At 41.3% G+C, this 24,946-nt stretch overlaps 1 protein-coding gene and 1 long non-coding RNA gene across 6 annotated transcripts; one reads left to right on the top strand and one right to left on the bottom strand.

Moving 5' to 3' along the window:
• Positions 1 to 31: 31 nt before the first annotated feature.
• Arf1 (ADP-ribosylation factor 1) lies at positions 32 to 20,738 on the bottom strand. 5 transcript variants are annotated; one of them, XM_022817545.2, is made up of 5 exons: positions 20,586 to 20,738; positions 16,678 to 16,913; positions 15,985 to 16,092; positions 3,338 to 3,494; positions 32 to 969 (listed from the first exon to the last, which is right to left on the bottom strand). In XM_022817545.2, the coding sequence occupies exons 2-5, from the start codon at positions 16,868 to 16,870 to the stop codon at positions 882 to 884; spliced, it is 546 nt and encodes a 181-aa protein (XP_022673280.1). In that variant the 5' UTR covers positions 16,871 to 16,913; positions 20,586 to 20,738; the 3' UTR covers positions 32 to 881. The 5 variants fall into 5 exon arrangements, with proteins under 5 accessions (XP_022673280.1, XP_022673281.1, XP_086836861.1 ...); XM_022817546.2 differs by lacking the exon at positions 20,586 to 20,738 and adding an exon at positions 20,087 to 20,225; XM_086980735.1 differs by lacking the exon at positions 20,586 to 20,738 and adding an exon at positions 20,028 to 20,046.
• Positions 20,739 to 20,815: 77 nt separating this feature from the next.
• Positions 20,816 to 22,715, top strand: LOC147758527 (uncharacterized). Its single transcript, XR_015321698.1, has 2 exons — positions 20,816 to 20,926; positions 21,218 to 22,715. It is a non-coding gene; the product is annotated as an uncharacterized LOC147758527 (long non-coding RNA).
• The last annotated feature ends 2,231 nt before the right edge of the window (positions 22,716 to 24,946 follow it).

The raw sequence follows: 24,946 nt of genomic DNA, 5'->3' as shown, positions 1-24,946 counted from the left end.
TTTATAGTCCCATTCGACCATTTTTTCCCTATTCCATATCTACCTATATTTATAGTTTTCCTGGGTTTTTCTTCCAGTGCCTTCATTCTTTCTCTCTACTTTTCTTTCGCTCGTTTTGCTTTGCCCATCGTATTTTTACTATACCTAATTTTTTTTCGTATCCGCCCGGCCCAACGTAGTTTTTCCCGCCACCTTTCTCCATTGCTTAATTCTTTATACTTGACCATCCCCTACGTTTTATTACTCTAACTAAGGCTACCAGCTCTAAACCCATTATAATGTTATACACATCATGTTATAATCATATTTTCGTCATCATCATCGTCATCATCGTTACCATCATCATCGCCATAATCGTCGTCCTTACATTTCAACCAGTTCTGTACTTTTCCTCACGTCACCGTGACGCAGCCGGCTCGGCTGGAGAAAAACAGAAGCCTTCATTAGGTGCGGCGAGGGAAGGAGAGCGAATGGATAGTTAATGGTTATTGTCTACTACTGTTACTCTCGTGTGTACAAACAGATACACAAATACACTGCCGCCGTACTGATGAACACCGAACTTCTTTTTCTCCACTCCTACCACTTTTCTGCGTTCACTTCCATTGTGTATCTATATATAGTAGAGGGAGGAAGCGAATGATGCACACACTCTTACATCACTTTCTATCTCTTTCTCTCTTTCTGGCTCTCTTTCTTCCTTTCCTGCTCTCTCTCCCTCGGATAGATTATAGAGTTGTCTTTCAGTGTTGTTGCTGCTGCTGCTGTTTTGTTGTTGATAATGATGATCATGATAATGATGATCGATACCATTCTCTCTTGTCCTCTCGTTCTCGCTAGTTGATTGGTGCGGGGCGTCCTGAAGCCACTTAACAACGCTCTCACTTCTGATTTTTGAGCTGGTTCGAGAGCCAGTCCAGGCCCTCGTAAAGGCCGTCTCCCGAAGTGGCACACGTCGCCTGAATATACCTGGAAGGCCACAGAACATATAAGAGTTTTGAACGACACACCAGCAAACGGAGGCCTTTTCATAAAAATCCCTTAAATTTTCTGACGTCTACTGATAATTCCCTTAGGATCACGTTGCGTATATAATAGATGCAGAGCGTCATTGATGACAGCGTTGAGTATCGCACGATTTACTCGAAATTGACAACGATATTACCCTAGGCGCCACACTCACGGCTCGCTTGATGGAAAGTCGGTGTAAACTTCATTGAAAGAAACGTGCCATACTCTATTGTGGTTAACCTGCTTACATAAGAGTTTAGAGAACGCAATTGACAAGTTTAGTGCAGCTAACTTGCCGTTTTTATTCTATTGTGAAATCGAAAGTAAAAGACTATGAGCAAAGGTTTCTTTCGTTTATTATGTTGATAGTCTCATCGCCATTACAAATGTTACAGGTGCTTTTGTATATACATTATTGTTGTTAATGTAATAGCAAAACACGTAAGATTAGCATTTTCGTCACTTTCGGTAAGCGCGGTGATAATGCTTTTGTTGAAGTGTTCCTTTTAAAGACGTTTCTGAACTCGTTCCATAACATCATTAAGTGGCTGACGCCGCCGCCACCACCGTTGTAAATCTGACAATACTGTCAAAGGCGAATGTGCAACAAAAAGTCGTTTTTATTGTTTGCACGTGTGGAGTCAACGAACGTCTTCATGAGTTAGCGTACGATCGTTGCTGGTAGCCGTTACTCTGCCTTTTATTGATGCACGTATATACAAACAGCCATACACAACTTGGGCTATGCTAGGAGGATATCACCAAAACAAAAAGAACAGTGCGAACAGAGCGGAGAGTTGGTAATGCAACCATAAGAGTTGACGAGGGAACAAGGACTGCAGATAGTTACGCAGCTGTAGCATTGCCTCGTTTTCCGACCCATCTACATCTCCACGCCTCCTTTTCCATATGGGTTCTTTCCGCAACCAGCACAAGAACTGGCTAGGTGCGCTTACATTCTGTTCCTTCTCCGTAGGTCGGAGGCGAAGGTTCTTCTGCGGACCGTGTCGGCGGTCAGAACGCTTGCTGTTGGTTACTCGCAACTCTGTTTTCATTAAGCAGCCCAGCCGAAGGCTTCCTGCCATGAAGCTGGCCAAGGAGCTCTCTTTCTCTCTGTCAACGGCAAAAGCAGCTCCTGCTGGCACTACCGCTGCTAATATCCGAATCTAGTGAACCAGCGCATAGGTGGTCCAGCTGCTGCCCAGCTACTATTTTGCTTATCGGACTTTCTCTTTCTCCCCATACAAAAAAAACGAGGACCAACGTTACCTCTCGATCACTTCTAGATCTGCTTTTGTAACTACTGCTGTAATATAACTTACGATTGTACGGACCTCGTATAGTAGTAGACACGTCAGCTTTTACCACCAAGGGAAGCAAGAGACAGACCTAGCTAGGAACATGTTACTTACCATCTTGTTCATTTAAGAAACAACCGACAGTAGCAGCACCAATATCAGTAGTGAGGCAGCCACAGTGCCCTTGGGCAGGGGCTACAGAACACAAACCAAGGAAAATGTTGGTACAGAATACGTGTCCTGCGTGAATACACATATTTGCATAGATTTATAACACACAGGCACCTGCTTTTAGGTATGCTTATATACACTAGGTCATGTATATATCCTTGTATGGAAAATACATCGGCATTCGAAGCAGGTTTTGCTCGTGAATTTCGCCTAGCATAGAGTTCCGCCTTCGCCAATTTGTGCTAGATCTTACCTCTTCATACAAAATAGTAAAATTAGTATGAGAAGGTTTGCGACACGTTCACAGATTGTCCAGTAGTACAGCATCAAACAGTATTTTTTGGGAATTCACTAGAAAACCGTGAACGCGGCTGGTGGAATTAATGTAGTGATAATGAAAACGTCTAGGGTGTGAATGAACCCACCAATAAATGCGAATCGGCGCAAAAGGTGGCAAAGTTGGATCTTCAGGAAAAGACGATTTCGATTTTTAGTTTCAATGTCCAAGAGCACAATCTTTCACAACGGACACAGATAGCCACCCTTTTTGACAACTCTTGAGACATAACATCTTTGCATAGAAAAACTGTGGGCCTGAAACTAACTTCGGTATGCAAAGTGCGTCGCTAAAGTGGAACTCCCCGCAACCGCTACGTTAACGACCCCAGCGAAATGTTTGATTAATCGTTCTTTGATTGAGTTACTATCGGTTAGTCTCCGCTGACTGACAGTAAATGTCTTAATATCGAGGACAGAAAAATGTACGTAATGCTCTGTCGTTCCCTACAGGAATGACGTGCTGCAACTCAAATTTGAAGAACACCATTTTTGACAAAGCTGATCAGGTCATAACGTACCAATTCCGGTTGCGCAGCGAATGCAGACCAAGCTTGTCAGTGATCTCAGCTGCATTCATGGCGTTGGGAAGATCTTGTTTGTTGGCAAAAATCAGTAAGACGGCATCTCGGAGTTCGTCTTCGGCCAACATTCGCATTAGTTCTTCTTTTGCCTCACCTGAAATGAAATTCACAATAATACGTTAACACAAACAAAATATACAATAACTACAACAATACCAAGCTAACGATAAAATCGAAGCTTCGTTGTCTCATAACATACGACTATGGAGTACAAAGTAATCAGACGCCGTATAAGCAAGGACCGTTTTATTCATGGTAGAGTACGCCTACGGTGAGCTTCTGTTGATCTAGGGTTTGATGTCGAAGTTCGCACTTATAATGACTGAGCAACTTGAAGACAAACTTGGAAAACGGATTTGTCATTCCGAAGACGTTTTCCATCAACAGTTCAAAACTTCTGCATTCTCCAATATACGACATTGTAGCTTATACTTTTTGTTGTTCTCTATGCCTGTCCTTTACAAAGCTGATTTGACAACCTAGTCGTTTCCTTGAGCAATCACCCTACATATCTCACTACGTGCTCTCCCTTCCTAGTCATCTGTGCTCCTTGGGCTCCTCCATTGTGTATATACCAACCGGAGATACTTCCAGACGAATGAGTTTTGTTTTGATACAAGTCTACCCTATATCACACCCACCCCAGTGTCCCCCGTTGAAACAACAGTCGGTTCGGTCCACCGTGCGGCTACTGTTTTCGACACGACACCATCCCGCGCCACTCGGACCCTTCTGCCACCAATCTGCTGCTGGTTACCCATTTCCCGAACAACCGATCTTTACTCCTATCTGCTTGATTGTGCATCTGTCCTGTGCCCTGTTAGCCATTCGCCAATCGCAACGCTTTAACATTTGCTGTCAGGCAGCATGTCCCCGTTCTCGTCATTGTTCCCAGAGAGCGACTTCTGTCCCGTTCGTTGTTTCTTATTACTACTACTGCTTCTATTACCTCGCTTTCTCCGTTCTGTGCTGTAAGAACCACTAGCACCACACGGGCCAGTCCTGGGTCATTCTTTTCATCTCCCACTATCTCTTAAATGCCACTGCAAATCTGCAAGGCGGACCCTAGTAGGCTCTTCATTACCCGACGTAAGTTCATCCTGTTCTTTCTGTCGCTATCCTAGTTTTTCCTCTTTACACATCCTCATCACGCGTTCTTCTCTATTTCTTTCACTCTAGCATTTTCTAAAGCTTTCCTCCTCCTGGGCTCGCTTCTGCTCTCCCTTTGGATCTAGAATGAGTAATGGTGGTAAACAGCAACCATCTTTCCCCTCTCTCCATCTTCTTTTGGTAATGTAAGTTTGGGTTTGAGTCTTTTATCTTGCCGCAAAATTTAAGTTTGGACCTAAAATCCTAAGTCGACCCAGGCATCATTTTATACCGTTGTCTCTACCGTTTTCTAACTTCGCCGCACAGCGCCATGCACCTCTAGGTTTTAGTCTGCCATTCACCGTCAACCGTTTCCACATAGACTAGATTTTCCTGTCTGTGCACTGCGTACACATTATGCGTCACCCTACATCGTACAGTTCCGTTCGGGGCTTTTCCAATCGGCACGCCGAAATGGAGAAAGGGTTCATGACTTACCTCTCTGCAAGGCTATGTATCAGGATTTGGCGGATACCACTGCCACTAACAAAAATAGTGAGCCCATCTTCAACTTTAGATGCTGACCGCTGCTGGAGATGGACAGACGAATCAACGAATTGGCCCTAGAAAAACGACGAAAGACAGTCCTTCCAGAGGTCCAAGCTACGAAGAACGTCGAGAAGTGAATGAACGAACGCAATGCTAGCCCACACTATCCCGCCCCGCATTCGCAGCCATATAGGCATTCTATAACCCTATCGTCTACACTGTCGTTGACCCACAATCATATTAAATGAAGGAAGGCAAGACGAGACTTGCGGCTGGCTGGCTGGCTGGCAAATAGCACTATTTATGGACCTTTTCTTTCGCATAGGCTGCGTCACTACGAAGGGTCAACGAAAGGAGGCACGAGCACCTTTAGGCCTGGGCTGGCTATGATATACAACGACCAAGACAAACGACGACGCGACAGAGACGAAGGGCCGCAGTAGCCAAATAATAAACGCAGTTGTAGTAGCGCCACCAATAATAAAAGGCAGGAGGAGCGGCAAATGGCACCGGCGGCAGCTACGAAGACAGAGGGAGCGCAAAAATGACGGCGATAGCAACCGCAATAGAAAAAGCAGAAGTGAAAGAACGACTGCCTGAAAAAAACAGATGCAGGCCAAGTGGAATAATAGAGCTTATTAACTCTAAAAGCTGTCGGTAGTCGAGTTGTTCTCGAAACCTTAAACTGAAAAAGATTTAAAAGAAAATCCCTTCTCCTTAATTAAAAGTAAATTATGCTTGTCAGGAATAAAATAATTCATAATACGTTCGTGTCTACGTTTTTTCGTTAGATACAACTACTTTTTATGATTCAATTGAATGTTGTGGGTTCCCAATTTTATTATAGGGGTTTACCAGTAGACACTTTGGAATAGTGAACCAACCGAATAAATTTGTAGTAACTTCACAGTCCTTCATAATATTAGCAGCAATAATGTCCCACATGTCTTCTACGTTCATTGGTCGTTCGTTGTATTATTTGAATGAAAAAAAACGCCTTTGCAGGTCTGACATATGCCTTTTGAAGCTGACAAATAGTATATAAAGAGCACCGATGACTTTGCCGTTAAGGTACTAAATATATCAATGAAAGTACTCGTCTGTCCAGGACTGTGCGAGGAAAAATATAATTCAGACTCAACGATGTCTATGTTGGAAGCTGAATCAGATAAGCATGAGATTTTTCGCAGCCCACTGTGGCGACGGTTGCATATAATTATGTCGATCATTGACATTGTTCTTTAAGCGGTTGCTACCACATCGGAAACGAAATTGTCAACTTCTATATGTATAGAATGCTTGAAAACCACAACACAAATCAGGACAACCAATCCGTACGTCAAGCATCGCTCGCTACGCCGGCAGAAAATCGTCTGTCAAGCAGTTCCAATTAACCTAAATAATAAATACTTAGTGTCACATAATGTTTTAATGATATACTGTAAAACGACCAAGCTATCAACTGCCAACTAGATTTTCAAGGGTGATTACGTCTATGGGATATCATTTTCTTACCCCTGTAGAAAATCGGCGAAAGATGTATGTGCATACATGTATACATAAAGCTGTTACATGCGAATCTGGCGGACTTCAAAACTGTTCTTTGACAATCGACTTTCAAACTGGAAAATAAACGAACAACTTGGGCAAAGGTGATGATTTTTAATTACACGTCCGTACTTTCCCTAGTGCTCTGGCAGGCTTTAAATAGCCATATACTTACAACTCGCGTACCCATAGTTAACTTCTCGATCGGAGTAAATCCACTGGTTAGATATACGCTTGTCTAGCTGCCTTTTTAGGGCAGAAAAGGCCCGTAATCATCCGGTTTTAGATTAGGAGGTTGAAGGAGAAGCGTGTTGAAACCAATGATATGTACTCACTTGCTCAATCCAGAAAGTGATTAAGGAGGCATGGCGATGAGGTTTGAATCTATTCGAGCTGCTCTCTTGCCAAATTGCTTTTCGGCTGGCAGTAGAAACTGAAATATTTCTCGTCTATGGCGACCGTATGCTCAGGGCGGACGTACTATGCACCACTCACATTTCTAACTAGCCCGGGGTCAATTCACGGAGACCAATTTTATTCAGCGTCTTTCAGTATTTAGGTTATAATAATTAACACATTTCATCTAAAATGCCAGTTTTTGTCTCTTATACTGCAAGCTATTTTTGTGAAAATCTTGCTCAATTGCAACAACGCATTCTTGTTTTTCGGGTCCCGAGATCTAGTCACCTTCTCGCTCGCCCTTATCGCTCCAGCTCCCAGCCCCCGTCCTTGCAACATTTGCCCCATTGTACCTTTTCTGAGCTCCCGTTTACTTCCTTGCCTGTCTTCACAAATCTTCAGTAATTTTCGCAATACTGCGGCATGAGCTTTTATTTTCATATACTAAAAAATATTTTTCTGAACTTGTTAGTAAACTCTAGCGGTTTTCACACACAAGTTTTTAGAAGACTGGGGGGTATTCACCAATCAAATGCCTTCTCTCAGACGTGCGTAGTTCAAAGATTAATCAATTTCAAAGTTCGCTGGACTCGCTTATAACAGTCTAGTACATAAATGGATCGAGATAGACATAAGAGCAGTATTTCTGCCTTTTATAGCGTTATCGTTTTTAGTAACGTTGAATATAACGTCTTTTGCGTATTTTCTCATTGATGATTGGGGTCACGATACCGCTATGGCTAGGGATGTTGGTTTATTGCTTCCGCATTTCAAAAGGAATCGAATCGATGCAAAATGCAAATATTGACGGCAATTGGCGATAACACACTACTGGGAAATACATAGCGTTGGATTGTTTTAGGTGCCACTGACTGTAATTAGACAAGGACACACGACTAATCATTGTAAACATCAGTGAGAAAAATATAGACGAGACGGCAGACCGTGACCAGAACGGAAGCCAGCAGAAAAATACGAAGATATGATTTTGCTTAAGGTCTGATCTGTCTATTCTGGTGTTGTCTACTTTCCTGAAAACGAAATGCCGCAGTTCGATATTACAGCCCTTGACCATACGGCTAAATCTACAACTTTAACTTCTGTAATTAACAAGCATAGAATCCATTCTTACGCCGAACTAACCAGCAGCGATAGTAATGTTCAAGATCAGAAAGGATGTATTTGTATACACCTTTCGGCTGGAACAGGCGTAGATGTACATATAGGAATACGTCTTATTGTTATCACACAACTTTATATATACATTATTCGTCTTATTCATAATTAACGCGGCGTTCTCGATTTAACGGCATGCGACAGGACTCGAACTCGGGCTTCTTCGCTTCTCGTTCGGTACCTGAGTCACACATCTTACCTTCGCTACCTTCTCGGGACAACTCGGTTTCCCGTAGACTAACATTCACGGAGCCGCCTCTCCCCTTTAACCCCCTCCGCGGTTTGCCATCTTGCAGACTACCTCACACCAAGTCTCGCTAATATGCAACGCTCTACCTCGCGAAGACGTGCATCAGGGAGTACGAAGAAAGACGCCCAGTAATATTTACTCTAGACAGCTCTAATGCACCATAAATCTGTTTCATGAGGCCACACATTCACAAGCAACAATACTAGGACAAATCGAAGTGTGCATGAGATGAAAGTACAGAATACAATAATACTACAACGGAACAGACACGAGTAACGTGAACCCCAATCGAACCGTGGTCTTATTATTAATATCGATTTAGCTACGCGCGACAGATTTAAGAAGAGCAGCTCTTTTGTCATGTGAGGCTGATGACAGCTGTAATGATCAGATGAGGCAATTAACTATGTTAAGCTATATTCTGGCCAAAAAAAATCCGGAACTACATACCTATGGAGTGATATGGCCAGAAAAAAACAGGGTAACATGCCTTTGCTGATGTGAGCGCCATTCTTTTCTAAACACTTCAGCAAGTTCAGTTTCAACGGGGTCGTACCTTGTTAGCAGTGCATACATCGCCACCATCGTTGTCCCAGTCTGTCTGCGTCCTGTCTCTGCAACAGCTGGAGAGGACCTTTCAACAACCAGCTATTATACCAAACAATAACACACTTAACCTACAACGGCTCAAACCACGCTAGTAGCAGTGCCCGCCTTTTTAATGGGTAAACTTCTGGTTTCAATCTGATGCTCCTACAATAAGAAAGTGGTTCATTCTAGTACAGTGGAACACGCGAATAACAGTAATGCGATACAGGGTATTGATTATGTAATGTCCTTACCGACAAAACTTTAGAAGGTTCAAAAAACTGCAAAATAACAACAGCTAAGGCCACAATTAATAATCCATCAATAAAGTCATCATAAACGCCAGCATAAACTCGACGCCTCTAATTTCTAGTCTCCTAAACCAATTCAGCAGCTAGGACCCGTATGACCTGTTGTTGACACATTCCTTATAGCTGTGATAGCCGCATGGTGTTTCCTGATGTCTATAATCTCTGCCAACTAGCAGAACGGCAGCTTTTTTCGAAGAAGATGCTTGCGTTGCCGTCTTTGTATAGATGTTGCTTATTGCTCACTTCGTTGCGTTTTTAGGAACTAACCAATGCATACTTAATCATTGGTGTTCAATTAAACTAGAAAATATTTTTAGTATCAACCAATGCTTTATAAGATAAAATATAAAAAAAAAATAAGATTTTTTTTTGGTAATAACCGACACGCAAACGATGAAATCGCGATATCGAAGATTTATCTTTTCTTATGTACCTTGCTGTTTAAGGTTATCTGCTGTTACCCACCACTTTTCGAGCGTCAACCACCTCTTCAGCCCACCTCCGTCCCGCTAGTCATTTATATCGAACGCAGAGAGCAAGTTCCGCCAATGTATATTGCTTTCTTCCGCATTCCTTTCAGTTCACAACGATAAATTAAGCCATTTCACTTGCCGGCTCTTCAAACTAGCGCAGACTACCTCTCCGTTCTTCTTTTCTTTCTCTCCTCTAAACGGGGAGTGTACATGTATGCAGACTGAACAAAATTGATCTACTGCGTAGTACATAACCAACAGTCATACAGTAACAACTGGCAACGCTGTCTTAGCTTCATGTATTTTGCCCTAAATAACGATAACGGTGCCACCTTTTCGTTGTTTTTTTCCATGTAACGTGTTCTTCTACTCAACTTCACTGGTGCAATCAGTTTAGTCGAGCTTAGTCGTTTTTAGCTTAGTCGTTTTTTCAACATGGAATTAATTTTTTTGGCCCACATTATCAACACATGTTGCTGTAACGTTGACGTCACTAATACGGTCACAGTCGGATACACTTTTCAGTGATTATGCGGGATTCCTTTTTGGCAACTTCAGAAGGTAGTTAAGGCGACAAACCGGCGACAGCGACGGTGAACAGCCAAGGCACAAAGAAACTTCCTAGCATCTAAAACGTAGTAGTGGTAGCAACAGGAATATCGCGCTTGAAAGATCTCTTCCCTTTTGGCGTTGGCTACTGATCCATTCCATTTAGCCGTCCATAAACCGATATCCTCGGCCGCTTGCTCCTCCATCTGACTGTCCGATAGTCCATCATACTCGGGGCCCCATCCCCGTTGCCCCGAGGAACGTTTTTCTAATTTTTTTTTTAAATTTGCTCTTACCCTATTACAGCTTCTCCATGACTTATAGCAATGAAGCAACAGGCATACAGAGAGATGTGCTGCCTTTTTTTCTTTTTGACCTACTTTGCCGATCCATCAAGTAGACACAGCTGAAGCAGAAGCAACGGCAGTGACGACAAGAGGAACAACACTGACATTAGCAATAACAAAGCAGGAGAAAAATCATCAGTGAAAACGCGAACACATTCCGAAGACCCTCGTTGTCATCATCTGTTGCAAGCAAGCCAACGACCACCGGCCGCCCACTTAGTGTCTTGCTCTGTCAGTGTTGTTTTCTTGAGTCCTGGATTCTATATGCTAAAGATTTGCCACTAATATGGCAGCAGTAATATACTGTCACAATGTGAATCTAACCAGCGATTAACGGACAGGGAAACATGCACGTAGAATAAAGAGATCAAAGCCCGCTTTATACATGTCGTACTACTCTATTCTACTATGGAGCAAAACATTATAGAAAATTGACAATCAAAGCACCAAAAATTAAAAGTCCTTATCACTTCCTCCGCCCCACATCTGTTTTCCGTCTAGTTAGTATTACATGTGTACCTCACTTAGCTTTTATTCGACCGTATTATGCCGTATTTTAACAACACTTTTTTCATAAATTGCCCTTCTTTGGTTTCTTTTCTTTGCTAAATCCACTTACTGCAAAATGGGTTATCCTTTGTTGATGTTCAGGGCTTCTGCGTCTTCCATCTTCCCCAGCTCCATCCAATCTCATTGCTGCGTCTACCCCCTGAGCATCCAACTCACTCATTCAGTATCCTTTGCCATGTTCCTCTGGTATTTGCCATATTCTCTCATTCGTATGTGCAATGTGTGGTCGCTCTCTAAGCTTCGGACACCACGCTAAAAAATGCTTACCAAGTATTTGTTTGTAAACTAACAGTAAGGTTTCTCACTATGTATGCTGGACAACTAATCGACGCTTTGCGTTAATAAAAATAATTTAGCCATACTCGAAGATCGTGAAATCTTCCTTGTCCCTCTATGGAGTGCCTGATGCACAATCATACGGCTCGTTCTTAAAGGAGGCCGCTTTTACAAATCGAAACTGATTTGTGTATAAAAGTCTCAAATACACCGGAAAGTTAATCCACGCTAGTCTTTACCAATTTCCTTTTGGGCACATGGAACTTGCGTGACTGGATACATAAGGAACTGGATACATCCATTTTTACTGTATTCGCCATAAATCTCACATTGTACTTTGCTGAAACCCCTATATTCATTTATCAGAAAGCCTTGCTCGTTTCTTTGTGCAAAATTGTTAGTGCTTCAGTTCGGTGTCTATTCGCACTTTCCGCAAGTAAGCTCGATATTAACTTTAAAACGAAGGCTCATGAATGCGTCGTCAACTCTCGTAAACCTAGAAACCGCCAGAAAAAAAAGAAGCACGGGTTGCTGATTGGCAGCTCGTTCGCACTGAAATAATATCGCACGTGAATCACTTACGACACCATTGTCACACTTGCTTTCCCGTACATGAGCAGGCCCAGCAGCTTCAAGTCTGATTCTATCGGAGCGGGTGCTCTCAATTTTCGAAACCCTCAAAAAAAGCTTTTCGTCTCTATCAATAGATCCAAAGCTAACGGATTTCTGCAAACTCTGCAACTACCTAGCCACCCCGCATCTCAAAAGGCACTCCCCACAAACATCTTGAGGTGCGTAAAGGCATCACACTGAAAACAACCGAGCTGAGTCGTTCGTCGAGCAATTCTTCAACTTACTAACAAGTCTTCGCCTCTACAAAAGATCAGAAGCTCAAACTTGTGTCCGTTAATACCCCGTTTTAGTCAAATTATCAGATTTATCATTTAATCAGGCTCGAGCAAATAGGCCTATTGCAACTAATGGATGGCGTAGAGCTACCAGTAAAATAACCCATTACGATTAAAATTTTAGAGCCATGAAAAATACCCTGCTCAAAGAAACAAAAGGGCACCTAATCCCCCTACCTTGCAACCCCATGTTATTTACTTATGAAAATTAAAATGCAATGAAAGTGAAAATGTATCAAGTCTAGATTTTGTAAGACGGCGAAAACTAGCAGAATCAATATTTGCTTGCCGAAAATACAAGGCACCAACACAAGTTTCCTATTAACACCAGGAAACAGGTAAGCTTCTTTAGAATAGTAGCTATAGTATAATAATTAATTGCAATATCAAAGTCAGAAGCTCTTCTGCTTTCCCCAAATCCTAATGACAAACATTCGCCCCTCATTTGAGATTCTAAAATTAGCATCTTAATAATTCACAACTGGATCTAATAAGAGAATGCTTTAAACTAAATTTTAATCTAGATAACCGATATAATATATTTCTATAAAGCTCCGAATCGACACCTTGAAAATAGATCACAGCAAATGATCACACTGGTATTTTTTACACATTAATTTGTTGAAAAAGAATGTATGAAAGGAAAAGAAAGTAAGCGACTGATGTAAAAAAGTTCGAACAAATTATTCGGAGGAGTCCAGGAAATATACTCATGCTGAGTATTATGTTAATTTACGAACTAGCAAAGGTACCTTGGTGGTACCGTGAAAAAACTGCCTATTTTGAATGATGCGCCATGTTTAAAACCATGTATTCGCAATAACTTTTCTTCGAATTGCTCATGTCCAGAAAATAAAATGAACCTAGTTTATTTTTGTATTTATATATTTAATATTTAGCTCGGTAAATTTCAATAACTACTTTGCACCTACAGCTTAAGACCTGTTAAATGACGCGTTATATCTTAAATATATGCATCTTCTGCCAACTGGAGTTATAGTTAATACGTCTCCATTAGATCCAAGATTACGAATCCTATACCTTTCACCGATCACTTGGGCACGCGACAACCACCTATTCCGACGTATTACCTTACGATGATACTTATTACATTGAAATAGCTGCTGATAACGTAGCTTCGAATAAACCATGTGATGTAATCAACAATCAAGAATTGAACCTGGTTGAATTCTTAAATCAGTGTCTAACAGTGACGAACCCGACCAGTTAATTCACATATATATACCGCAATATTCCACATGATCCTCCCATTGTCTGTATTGTATGAAACCCTACGTAGCAGGCCGAACAAGTTTCAGCTCAGCAAATTACTGGAAATAACTATGCGCTAGGAAGAAAAAGAAAATTAAACATGTTCATCTGATAACGATGGAGCTGTGCCCTGTCACTTATCTAATCTAAATCAATAAAAAATATAAAAGCATCAATAAAATAAGAAAAAGTAAAATAGAATAAATAATAAAGTCTAAATCCTGGAAAAATCAATATTATAGTATATCATAAGCTCGAAACCGGGCGCATATACAGTTTCTTCGTAAATTCGCATCATCTTTCCTTCAGTGAGTATCCAGGCAATAAATTAAGGTGGTGTATATTATATTTAGCTCTGTCCCTCGATATTGCCTGTATGATGCCCTTTACCCTAACCTTTACACTAAGCAATGCCTATAAAGCCGCGCGAAGGCCTTTGGTCTAAGATTGAGTCGTACAGGCGTCTGTGAGCAAGAGAACAAAAACGTTGCTCCCTACAGACAAAAATCATGTAGCATTCTCCGGGCACATGGTGTTGCTTACAAATTATTACACCGTCACAATATCAGTGCGTTTTATACAGATTTAACTGATCGTTCTTAGTAGGGACCTATAAGCCTTTGAATGTCAATTAAAAATTATCCTTAAACTAGTAGTATCAGCACAAGTTTTTTCTAGACGTGCATATATACCTATAATACGAAGGTTTCGAGCGGTGATCAAAATCCTCAGAACATAATCAAGAGGCAATTAAAAATTATCTTTTAAAACTATAATAGTATCAGTACAAACATTCTCCAGATGTACGTGTATACCTATCAGCATAAGCCTTCTCTAGATGTACGTGTATACTTATAACAAAGATTCCGAGCGGAGATCAAGGTCGACTTAACGAAGACTTTTTACGGCTAGCTAAAAATAGGCAGTAGAATAACAGCTGAATTATGGCTTTCATAGACGGTTCATTATAGCATTTTGCTTTGTAGCTTTTGTTGGCCAAATTATATGATAGGATTATCCTTTCAAAAATTTGTCATTCATTACTCCTGTCTTCTCAATTTTATTTGATGCATGCCATCCCTGAGAAGGAATTGTCAAGTTCAGGTCTAATTTAGTAATACACTCTTTAAATAACGCAAGTACGCATCAAGTAAATTTCAAAAAAAACACTTGAACATTCAGAAAGCTAGGTAATGACAGAGTCGGTTCTTTCCACAACCACTGGTGCGAGCGTACATGGCAAATAGCATCTGCGAGGGCCAGGTGAAAAATGCTTAATGTTCAGACCAAAGCGACTCAGGTCTCAATGGGTCCAGAAGGCCGTAGCCTTCCGGAAGAATGCAATCTGGCGTTTAGAATATTGTTTTTATTGGCCCCAGCACAACAAACTGCTTCGCAAATTGTTAACCTCTTACCTTAGGTTTATAGATCACTTAAAAAAAAAAAAAAAAAAGTCCATTGAGTCCAGATTCTAAAAAAATACAAAGCTCAAATTCAGTATGTACATTCTGTATATTAATGCGTGAGTCTGCAGATGCATCGTCGTATTTGCAGACCCATGCGTTAATATAGAGAACCTCAACCCATAATTTTATCTCCAGTTTTTTTCACCAAAAGACTGATGCTTACTCCCCCAACCGAGCAGAATTCTTTAGTCCTCAAAACTAACGAAATCAGCTCTGATTAACGATACACGTAACCTCAAAAAAATAATTTCTGTTCAGCTCCGGTGAAGCTTTTTAAATAAATAAAACAATTTCTAGTCATATGCATTTTGAAATATTACCGATTTAAAGAGGATGTATGGTTGGTCGTCTTAAACTAGATATAATAACCCTTACGGGTGTCTGTATTGGCAACAAAGTATTTTCGTAAAAAATATATATTATAATTAGGCGTTTACTACACCTAATTAGTAAATCCTTGCAATCACTTAAATACGTCGATGAATAATATTATTAATCACTGTCTTTGATACTTGTCGTTTTAACTCAGTGGCTATTTCGTCATCCGCGAAAGGAGCGCAAACAAGCGTTGTAAACGTCTACGATTTGAATTTTTACCTAAGTGAGGCTTCACCGGTACTTAGTAGTAATATTAATTTACCTTGAAAAACGAATATATTAATTATACTACCACAATCATGGTAGGAAACTGCAGGGTAGTTACAAATCTTGCAATCCAAACTATTTAAGCAGTCGTCGTCATGCAAGCGGGTCGTTAACCTGAAAACCATGTCATAATAACATTCTCATAGCATACTGAAATTGCGCACTTACCTATTCTTTCTCTGTCATTTGAATCCACGACGAAGATGAGACCTTGAGTGTTCTGAAAATAGTGTCTCCACAATGGCCGAATCTTGTCCTGGCCACCAACGTCCCACACTAACATGAAATAACGAGAAAGATTACCAAATATATAAAACAATAGGTAGATATTAAACCAGGCTGCTTATTATCAGATCAGTTATTATTTGATAGAGAGAATATTCTGATATAATAAAAACATAAGCAATATAGCGGCATTTTTTACCATGAACCTGTCCAACTTTATTACGAAGGCTGGGAATATAGATAATAATACTACTTACATTTACCGTCTGTCTTGCCTAATATATCATGTTTTCATACCGGTAACAACTTAACGTATAACAACGTGATGCCATTAGAATAACAAAACCTAAAAAAAATGTAAATCGAACTTGCCTTATTCAAATCATAGGCATACATCTTTGGCAATACAACCGTCATATTTATTTTCCGACGCTTACGGTAATACGATCGTCATATTTATTTCATATGATAATCTTTTTTCTTAATGAAATAATACTTTCTTTCAAAAATTTTTCCCAATAATTCTGCCATATTAATAATAACACCTGTGAACACAGTGTACGCCTGTGTGTACAATCGACACATAATTGGTCCATTAGCTACGCCAACAGGTTACCTACCCAGGAGTTAACCTACCGGTAAACGAGATGTTCTTGTACTCGACAGTCTCAACGTTGAATCCTATGGTTGGAATGGTGGTTACAATTTCGCCCAGTTTTAACTTGTATAAGATAGTCGTTTTACCAGCGGCATCAAGCCCGACCATGAGAATCCTCATCTCCTTCTTGCCAAAAAGGCCCTTGAACAGGTTGGCGAAGACGTTGCCCATCTTGCCGGCGGAGTAGGCTATAAACGGATCACGATGGCAGGGCCTAAAACACCGGACAGCGAACGATCATCGAATGATGCAAAACAGTGTTTACGAGATACTGAATTTAGATAGGAAATGGGGCTTTGAAATAGAGTAACAGCGGTGGTACATAAGGACCCTGTTGTAGTAAAACGATTTTCATAATGAAACAGCTCCTAAACAAACCGAATCAATTTCGACTGCCTATTCTTAGATATGGAATTAAAATACTATCAGAAACATTATAGAATAAAAAAGCAATAATATTCTTTACGCTTACGATGATCCACACAATTAATTACCCTGCATGTACTCTACTAGTGCAATTCCAGCAGTATCTGCTGGCGTGTAGCTCTAGAAGCCAGGACTATTTGTAAAGGAAAGGGAATCCTATAGATCTATTTTTATTTCTGAGCTTTTAATACCACAATAGCACGCAGCAGCATTACCGTCCATGCAGTGAAAAATTAGTTTGTGTGAAGCTGCATATTCTATGCAGACCAAGGCTTTGTAAAAATAAAACAAGCGTGGGCCCACTGCAACACTGGTGACATAGCAACTGCGAGAGAATGGGGCACGTCCAGATTGTGCTCATGTGTACTTCACGTATACTATATATTTACTCAAACAAGCCTTTGTCCACTGTGCATGTGCAACTTCCCACTTTTAAGGTGAATATTCCGGAGTTACTAGATATCTCTACCAGAACATCGAGTGGTACCTGAGTATGTGACAAACAGAGATACGTGGAAAAGGAGAAAAAAACGAAAGAGCGAGTGAGAAAGGGCACTTAAGCAATAACAGAACGACTCGATTATTCGCTACTCCGTCATGGATACGGATATTTGTGTATGGCATTGGCAACAGCACTACCGCAAAACAATCTGCGTACGATGTTCACTGCCGTTTAGACCTAAAATAGGCAAGCATAGCGAAGTGCTAGGCGCGACCTGCCCACACTGATGCGACGGGAGCATGTTTTAACGCAAATCGGTCCACAATACAGCGTACCCAGCAAGGCAGAGCACACGTCATTCACAAAAATGTCAGTATTATCAACACACAATGACATATCTATTCACACACAGGCACATAACACACAAGGCCCAGCCATTTTTCGCTATAGCTCACGGTGAATGTATAGGTCGTCGGTCAGTGGTCATGTAAGTCACATCCGTCGTCAAACTGCTGCTACTGCTGCCGTCGCCGCCCGCGGAGCAGATTGCTTGCTCCTACAGTTCAAAAGCCTGGCATCACTAACAGGGTGAAATTATAGAACTCGACGATACGTTCTGCAATTTGGGTGGTCTGTTTTGCTTGCTGAACAAAAAAGGCCATCTCATTCGATGCGGGGACTCGAGGAAGTGTTTCTGCACTCAAGACAGACAAGGCAAAATAGAACGGCCAAAATGTGGCAAAACTAGAACCAAAATAAAACAAATCGGGTATACAATCTTGGCAACCTAACTATTTTGGAAAGAGCCCTTATTCGGGGTAACTCAACTGCTGCGCCAGAGCGGACCGGTTTCTCCGCGACGGCTCTCGCCTAGGCACGACACACACAGGACCCCCTTCTAGTACACAATTAAATAGACATATATGCAACGGCAAAGCAAAACACAGCCCTACAACATTTGCTTCCATACATGGATCGAAACTATCGGGTTGTTAACAACATTACAAGTTCTTGGTCGCTCGTTTGCTCTTTCTCTCAGTCTCTGCTTTATTTCCTGTCAAAATGATGTAAAGTTAACCTGCGCGCCAGAAAGGTTAATGTCTGCCTCTTTTCCTTGCAACAGCAAGCAGGCTCCTAGTTCATCGCGGACGCTTGCCTATTTATTCAACAGGTTTCTCTTTAAAGAGACTTCGTACCTTTCTCACTAAGCAGAGTTGAATGACAGAGCAGAGTGCAACCGTGCATACGCATAGGGCATGTCAACTCAACTTATACACTAACAACAGAATGGCTAAACGATAGCAGGCAGATATCTTCAGCTTATTTGGTTCGGCACAGAATCACTGACTGACTTCGGTCAACCAGGTTTCGTATAAAAGACGTGTTCAACGTGTCATAAGATCGGTAACTTCGGTGGCAGGAATCACAGTGGAGTAAAAAATGTTCTTCGCACAAGAATGCCGTTCCATCGGTTGGGAGCTCGCAACTAACCAACTACTTGTTGCGTTGACTTGCGATGGCAATAGTCGTTGTCGTAATACTACTATGAACAGCACCGCTGCCGCTACTGGGACTGTTTGCTGTTGGCGGAACGAACGTTTCCTCTTCAAAAGGAGGTCGTCCATCCGTCGCATCGGCCACCATCGCTTCAGGCTATCAGAATGACCGGTAGAAAGCAGCACATGAAATCATTGACGCCATCAATAATAACTACTTCTGCCACTAAATCGAATACGCACAGACACCGGCACAGAACGACAGAAGTACACCAGTCGACTAAAATAGAAGTTGCACCTTTCGTGGCATCTTGCATTTGCTGCTTCTTCTTACGGTTCCTACCGTTGCGGACTCTATTCACAAACTGGTTTCACGCTACTAGTTGGCCACCCGAAAGAGCTGTAAGTGAGCAAAACTACACGGTTCGTGGAATTACGTGCGTAGCTTTGCCCAAGAGGCACAAAACTGACAAACGAAAACCTGTATCAGAGGAGGCGTATGGCGGGGGGGGGGGGTGTCACTATCATATCATAAATGCCACACCACAAAGCGAGCAAATTCAATCGTTGCACATTATGCACTAAATATGGCAGATTTCACTTAGTCAGTAAACGCCTCGCCGTATGTGTATGGAGTTCGGCTAACTGATACAATCATTGGGCACCGTAGTAGCGGATGCTGCTACTAGTGAAGTACTTTACTAGTAATACCCTCCAAAAACAGACTACTTCTTGCCAATTCTCACGTACAAATAAATCTTATTTTCCAATTACACTTATTGTTAATAGTAGGCGATAATCGATAATTACTGCGACCAACTAAAAAACCGTCAGTCAGCAGAAAGCAGTATCAGTTGAAGCGTATCCTATATCAGTTGGGGCAAGAAAGCGACAAGATCTATATGTAAGCTCACAAAAAGGAATACCACACAGACAAACAGACGAATTCACATGAACCACATACACCGAGCGCAGGACGGCCTGCCGGCCATCATTGCGTCGTCGTACGGCAACTCGACTCACCCACTCACACAGAGGTACACGTAACTCTATCCGCCATCAACCGACTAACAGACCCGCCGAGCGACCATTCAATAAAGTGTAACTAGCACAGCGGCACACGTCACTGCAACCGCCCCCACATAAGATACCGCAGCTACGATTTGATGCGGCTAGCGAGATACCGTCGCAGGTTGCCTGCAGTCGTCTACTATCCAGCTATTGGCGTCGCATGAGCAAGTTCGCAAGGCTGGGCGTGAGGCTAGCGGGCATGTTGGAGTCAGATTCGAAGCCGGTCAAGGCAGTGGTGACCAGTGGGCCCGGCCGAAAAATAGCAAGCCCCCATCAGCAACGCCCGCAGATAGACAGTAGTACTAGCGGCAACAACAGAGCAGCAGGGTGATTGATACGAATGGCAGAAAGGCGGTACAAAAACAGGCAGGCACCAGCGGATGAGTGACGATGGACTACAGGCACCGGTCACAGCCTGGCTGAGAACGTCGTGGCCAGCAGGTGTACTCACCGGATGTCGGAGGTGGATCCGTGCCAGTCACTAGACGGCAACGAAGACTTGTGAATCACACGAAATCACCTCGAAAAACTCGTAGCAACAGTGGGGCCAGTGGCGCTCCCGAGGTAGTAACAGCGGTAGCAGTCAGGTCGGCCAGCAAGATGGCTGCCCCCCATTCGAGCCACGTAGAAACAACACCGCCGCCTGGCGCCAATTTTCGAAAGTGCCGCGTTGATTTGAATCTATTGGCAGAGCGTTCAGCTTGATAAATAAATAAAACAACAACAAAAGGAAGCCTGCATCCTGAGTTGAAAAGGCACTACTAATTTACGGGCATTAAATTCCTCTAACAGGTACCATTTACCGGTTAAGCGCTTGTAAATACTGACGCCCTATTTAATATACAAGTTAACAAGAGGTATTATAACGTCTGATGACGATGATAAAAACGATGTGTATAGAGTTAGAAAACATTTTTTTCCAATTTCTGCATTTAACGCATAAAAACAGAAACATTCAGGCCCACTGAATTGTCTCTATTCTGGAAGTATCAACTAGTTTTTAGCTATGTTTCGGTAATAGTCGCTTCGTCTATGTCCTATTAATTTGGATGGCGACGTCTGTTGCTCTGATTTCGGCATTAGGAGCTTGCAGTGTTATTTTAGGGACTGCGGTAAACCACCTCAGATAAAAAAACATTGGGCGCAGTTGGATGGAGATCACGATACAACGGACCAGACGATGATACAACGTGTGCATGTCCGAAAAACTTACTTCGAATCCCATGTTTACATGACACGTCCATAGGTGAGAGCCTGGGAAAAACGTCGTTTGAACTGCTCTTCGGGTACTGGACCATACTGCCCTGAACTTGCTCCTCAAAGAGCACCCTGGTGCGGGGATGCAGGCAGTCGAAATACGACGGATGCACGCTACTGGGTTGGCACCGCAATATGAAATGGAGATTTGAGCAGAAAAGTCTGCACAATGGGAGTTCTGTGGTGTGCTGGTAAGAGTTAATATATTAAGTTATCCCTGCCCCTGCCACTCTTTTATCATGGCGCCGCTGTTACAGACGTGCGAATTGTCAAGCATGATAGCTAACCGTGAAGGTAAAAAAAAACGGCCGTATTTCGGCAGACGTATCCGTGGCACCAAAATATGAGCAGTGAAAATGGTTTTACAAGTCGATTTATTACAGGTCTATGGTACACGTTGAGGTTGCCCAATGCAGAATAAATCGCAGAGCCATTCAACGTTATTGGGATATCGAAATTTGGACTCTTACTTACAAGTTGCGTGTAGAACTATCCGAACAAAAAACATTTATTTTTATTATTTCCTTGCATGTACTGGAAGCATTATTCCTAACGATCTTTATTTAATATAACCGTCATTCACCGCGATAACGTTTTTAGGGCCTACACTACTCACTAGTGCGTGCCTTTAATGCGCAGTTAACTTTTCAATAGTGCATCAAGCGATATTGGTGGGTATGCATTGTGTCGTTCAAACGCGCTACGTGCAAAAAAAATTTACCGTTAAATAAAATTTTAAGGTGAGAGCCATTAGTGTTTAAGGTTAGGAAGCGTGGGGTCAAAGTGAACGAGAGACAAAGCAGTTCTTATATAAATATTCGTTTCATGAAATTTATCTGTGCTAGTTTTTTATCGCGTGAATACACCTCATGGGAAGCTTTTTGTAATAGCTAAAAGTTGCACGGAAATACACAAAAAAAAGTAGTTGGTATTCAGGATGTCTGGTTCGAATCTTATCTGATCGCATTTGTTGTTATAGGAGATGTATCAAATTATGTAGATAAAACTAAAAGCCTATAAATATATATAAATCTAAAAGCTAAACTGGATAGTTTTGCCCTTAGAGGAACTACTAATAATGTTTTTTTTAAATATTGTAATACTAGTATTATTAGAAATATCGACAAAATAGCGAAAACGGGGCAGTGTGGATGCCTGTAGTAATAGTAAATTAAAACAACTCATAAACTCGGTATCTTAATAGAAGCATGATAGTCTGTGTGCCACGAGTACGAGAGAAGCTGCAAACGGGATGCAATCTGAATCATAACACCGAGTTTTATTGCTTATTCCTGTAGAATAAACGATGCGCTAATGCAACGTATCTTCAAGTGTATTTATTTAGCCTTGCTTTTAAACCCATCGACTTTGGCCAAAGGAGTGGGACAAAATGGGTATCTCAAGGCTTTCACATAAAACAAGTGTTTAGTGATAGAATATCTATAGCCATATCGTGAATAGCTTTGGGTTGCTGTTAATGGTTTCTAAAAAATTCAAAAAATAAATACTTTGATCCTACTTCCCCTCATAACAGGCGCAAAACGAAGTGGAAAGTCTCACAAAACAGGCAATAATGTAAACCATGTCACTATCAAATAAATAAACTTATAAGCTCGGTAGGGGGTTCGTTTCGGTGGTTAATAGCTGATCTTCGCATAGATTCCGAAAACGACAGTGATTTTAGCTAAGTTTGTTGCTTTGCTTTAGAAAGTACTGGTCTTCTAGTTCTAAGCATAGCCAATGAATGCATGCGTGCTGTGACAGCAGCCCGCCAAAGTTCGTCCGAGTTCGAACGCCCCACCCTGTGTATGTATGAGCAAATTGGAGAAAGTGGGGCTGCATAAGCCACTGCTTCCCAAATGTAATGAAACTAAATGCCGCTTATGTGAATTTCATGGCTTCAAAGAACAATTCAGCTTGATAGAAATGTGTATATGCCAAGGTATGGCATCATACCTATTGTACCACAAATACCTGTTGACAACGTGTCACATGTGATTGCACTTACAAAAAGTTTGACAATTTTATTGATATAGCGGATCGTTTCAGCAAAACAATACTGTTCACACATGCACTGCATTGCGAATACTCACCAGCTTAAGTCAGAATTTAACATGACTAATAATGTCATAAGCATGCATAGCCGTCATAGGTATATAGGCTTCCGTACAATCAAGTTAGCTTTGGAGAATTAGCTTTGGAGTACACACATTGTTACTGTTCCTCCTCACTTCTCTAACCAAGGGCGACTCGTGGATGTGTAAATACCTGGAGCACCCAAACCTAGCTTCATACTGCACAGCAGAACTTCATGTTAACCTGTGGTAGACAAATATTACCTACCTTTAATATTGCTTAAGCTGTTAGTAAATGATTATACAGCATCATCTTCTCTAGTGATGATCGTAGAATTGTGTTTCTAAGCATTGCTTTTGAAAGCATACTTATTTCAAAGGCACGCTTCGATAAAAAAATCCTCAGAAATGGAAACGCTTAATAATAGTAAATAATCTGTCCCGTTCGGCAGAAAGCATCGCTAACAGGATTGCTGTATAAAGTACATAACAAATACTAAATTTTTGCCGAAATTAACCTTTCCGGCAGGAAGTCTGTTCTTAGTCGGTTATCTAAATTAGTGAAATGCGCTATTAAGTTCTTCACACGCACGTTATTCATTCTATATGCCCAAATTATTTAACGGCGCTTCCAGTCTACTTAAAGCTTGCTTGAAATCACGTTGTTTTATCGCGGAATATTCCTTATCGAATTTTTTGAGCCTCAACCTCCGCTCAGCCTTGCTTGCTGGTTAGACTGCTTAGTGTAAAAGAGTATTTGTAAACATATATTAACTTAATTTTAAAATCTTTTCCAACAAAAATTTCTTAGCATCAACACCCTGCTAAAAGAATAGAAGTAAATGCTATATTGTATATATATTTACAGCATATCTTGTATCATTTACCATGAAATAACAGTCGATGAGGTTACCTTCGTAGCGCTAAACAAATACTCCTAACAAAGTAATATTTTACTTAAATACTTATGTAGGTACTGAAATAATATCATTATTTGAGACGTTTGTCATTTATTCTCCCGTTTCTTCCTCTCTCACGTAGATACAGTAGTGATCTGCAAAAAGCCAATGTTTATTTTCTACATGCTTACCCGCTTCTACTGCAACATCACTTACCTTGCCAACATTGGCATCGTAGAAACGTTTTACCGTGTTTAAAGTGATCTCACTACGCCTTTTCTGGCTCTAAAAGCAAATTAATGTTGCGTATCAATCCACATCCTAAGCTATTACCGTTCTGCTTTTATATTTACAGTGTTGGACAACGATCTTTTGTTTTCTGAGTCAACTTTTTTTTTGATTGACAAGATTGACCTTTTACATTAAGTAGAATGATGTAGCGTGGATATCTCTTGGGATATATCGTCCCGGATATAGACACATATGAAAAGTCTATACCACGCGATACTACAGGCGATAATCCCGATGCCATGGAACTTCGCAAAAAATAAGTTCATCTATTTTAATTAACTACTACTTTA

The sequence above is a fragment of the Varroa destructor genome, unplaced genomic scaffold, assembly GCF_002443255.2.
Source record: "Varroa destructor unplaced genomic scaffold, Vdes_3.0 BEIS01000001.1, whole genome shotgun sequence".
NCBI classification, from domain to species: domain Eukaryota; kingdom Metazoa; phylum Arthropoda; class Arachnida; order Mesostigmata; family Varroidae; genus Varroa; species Varroa destructor.
The sequence above is the reverse complement of the archived record's forward strand: the minus strand, read 5'-3'. Positions and strand labels throughout refer to the sequence as shown.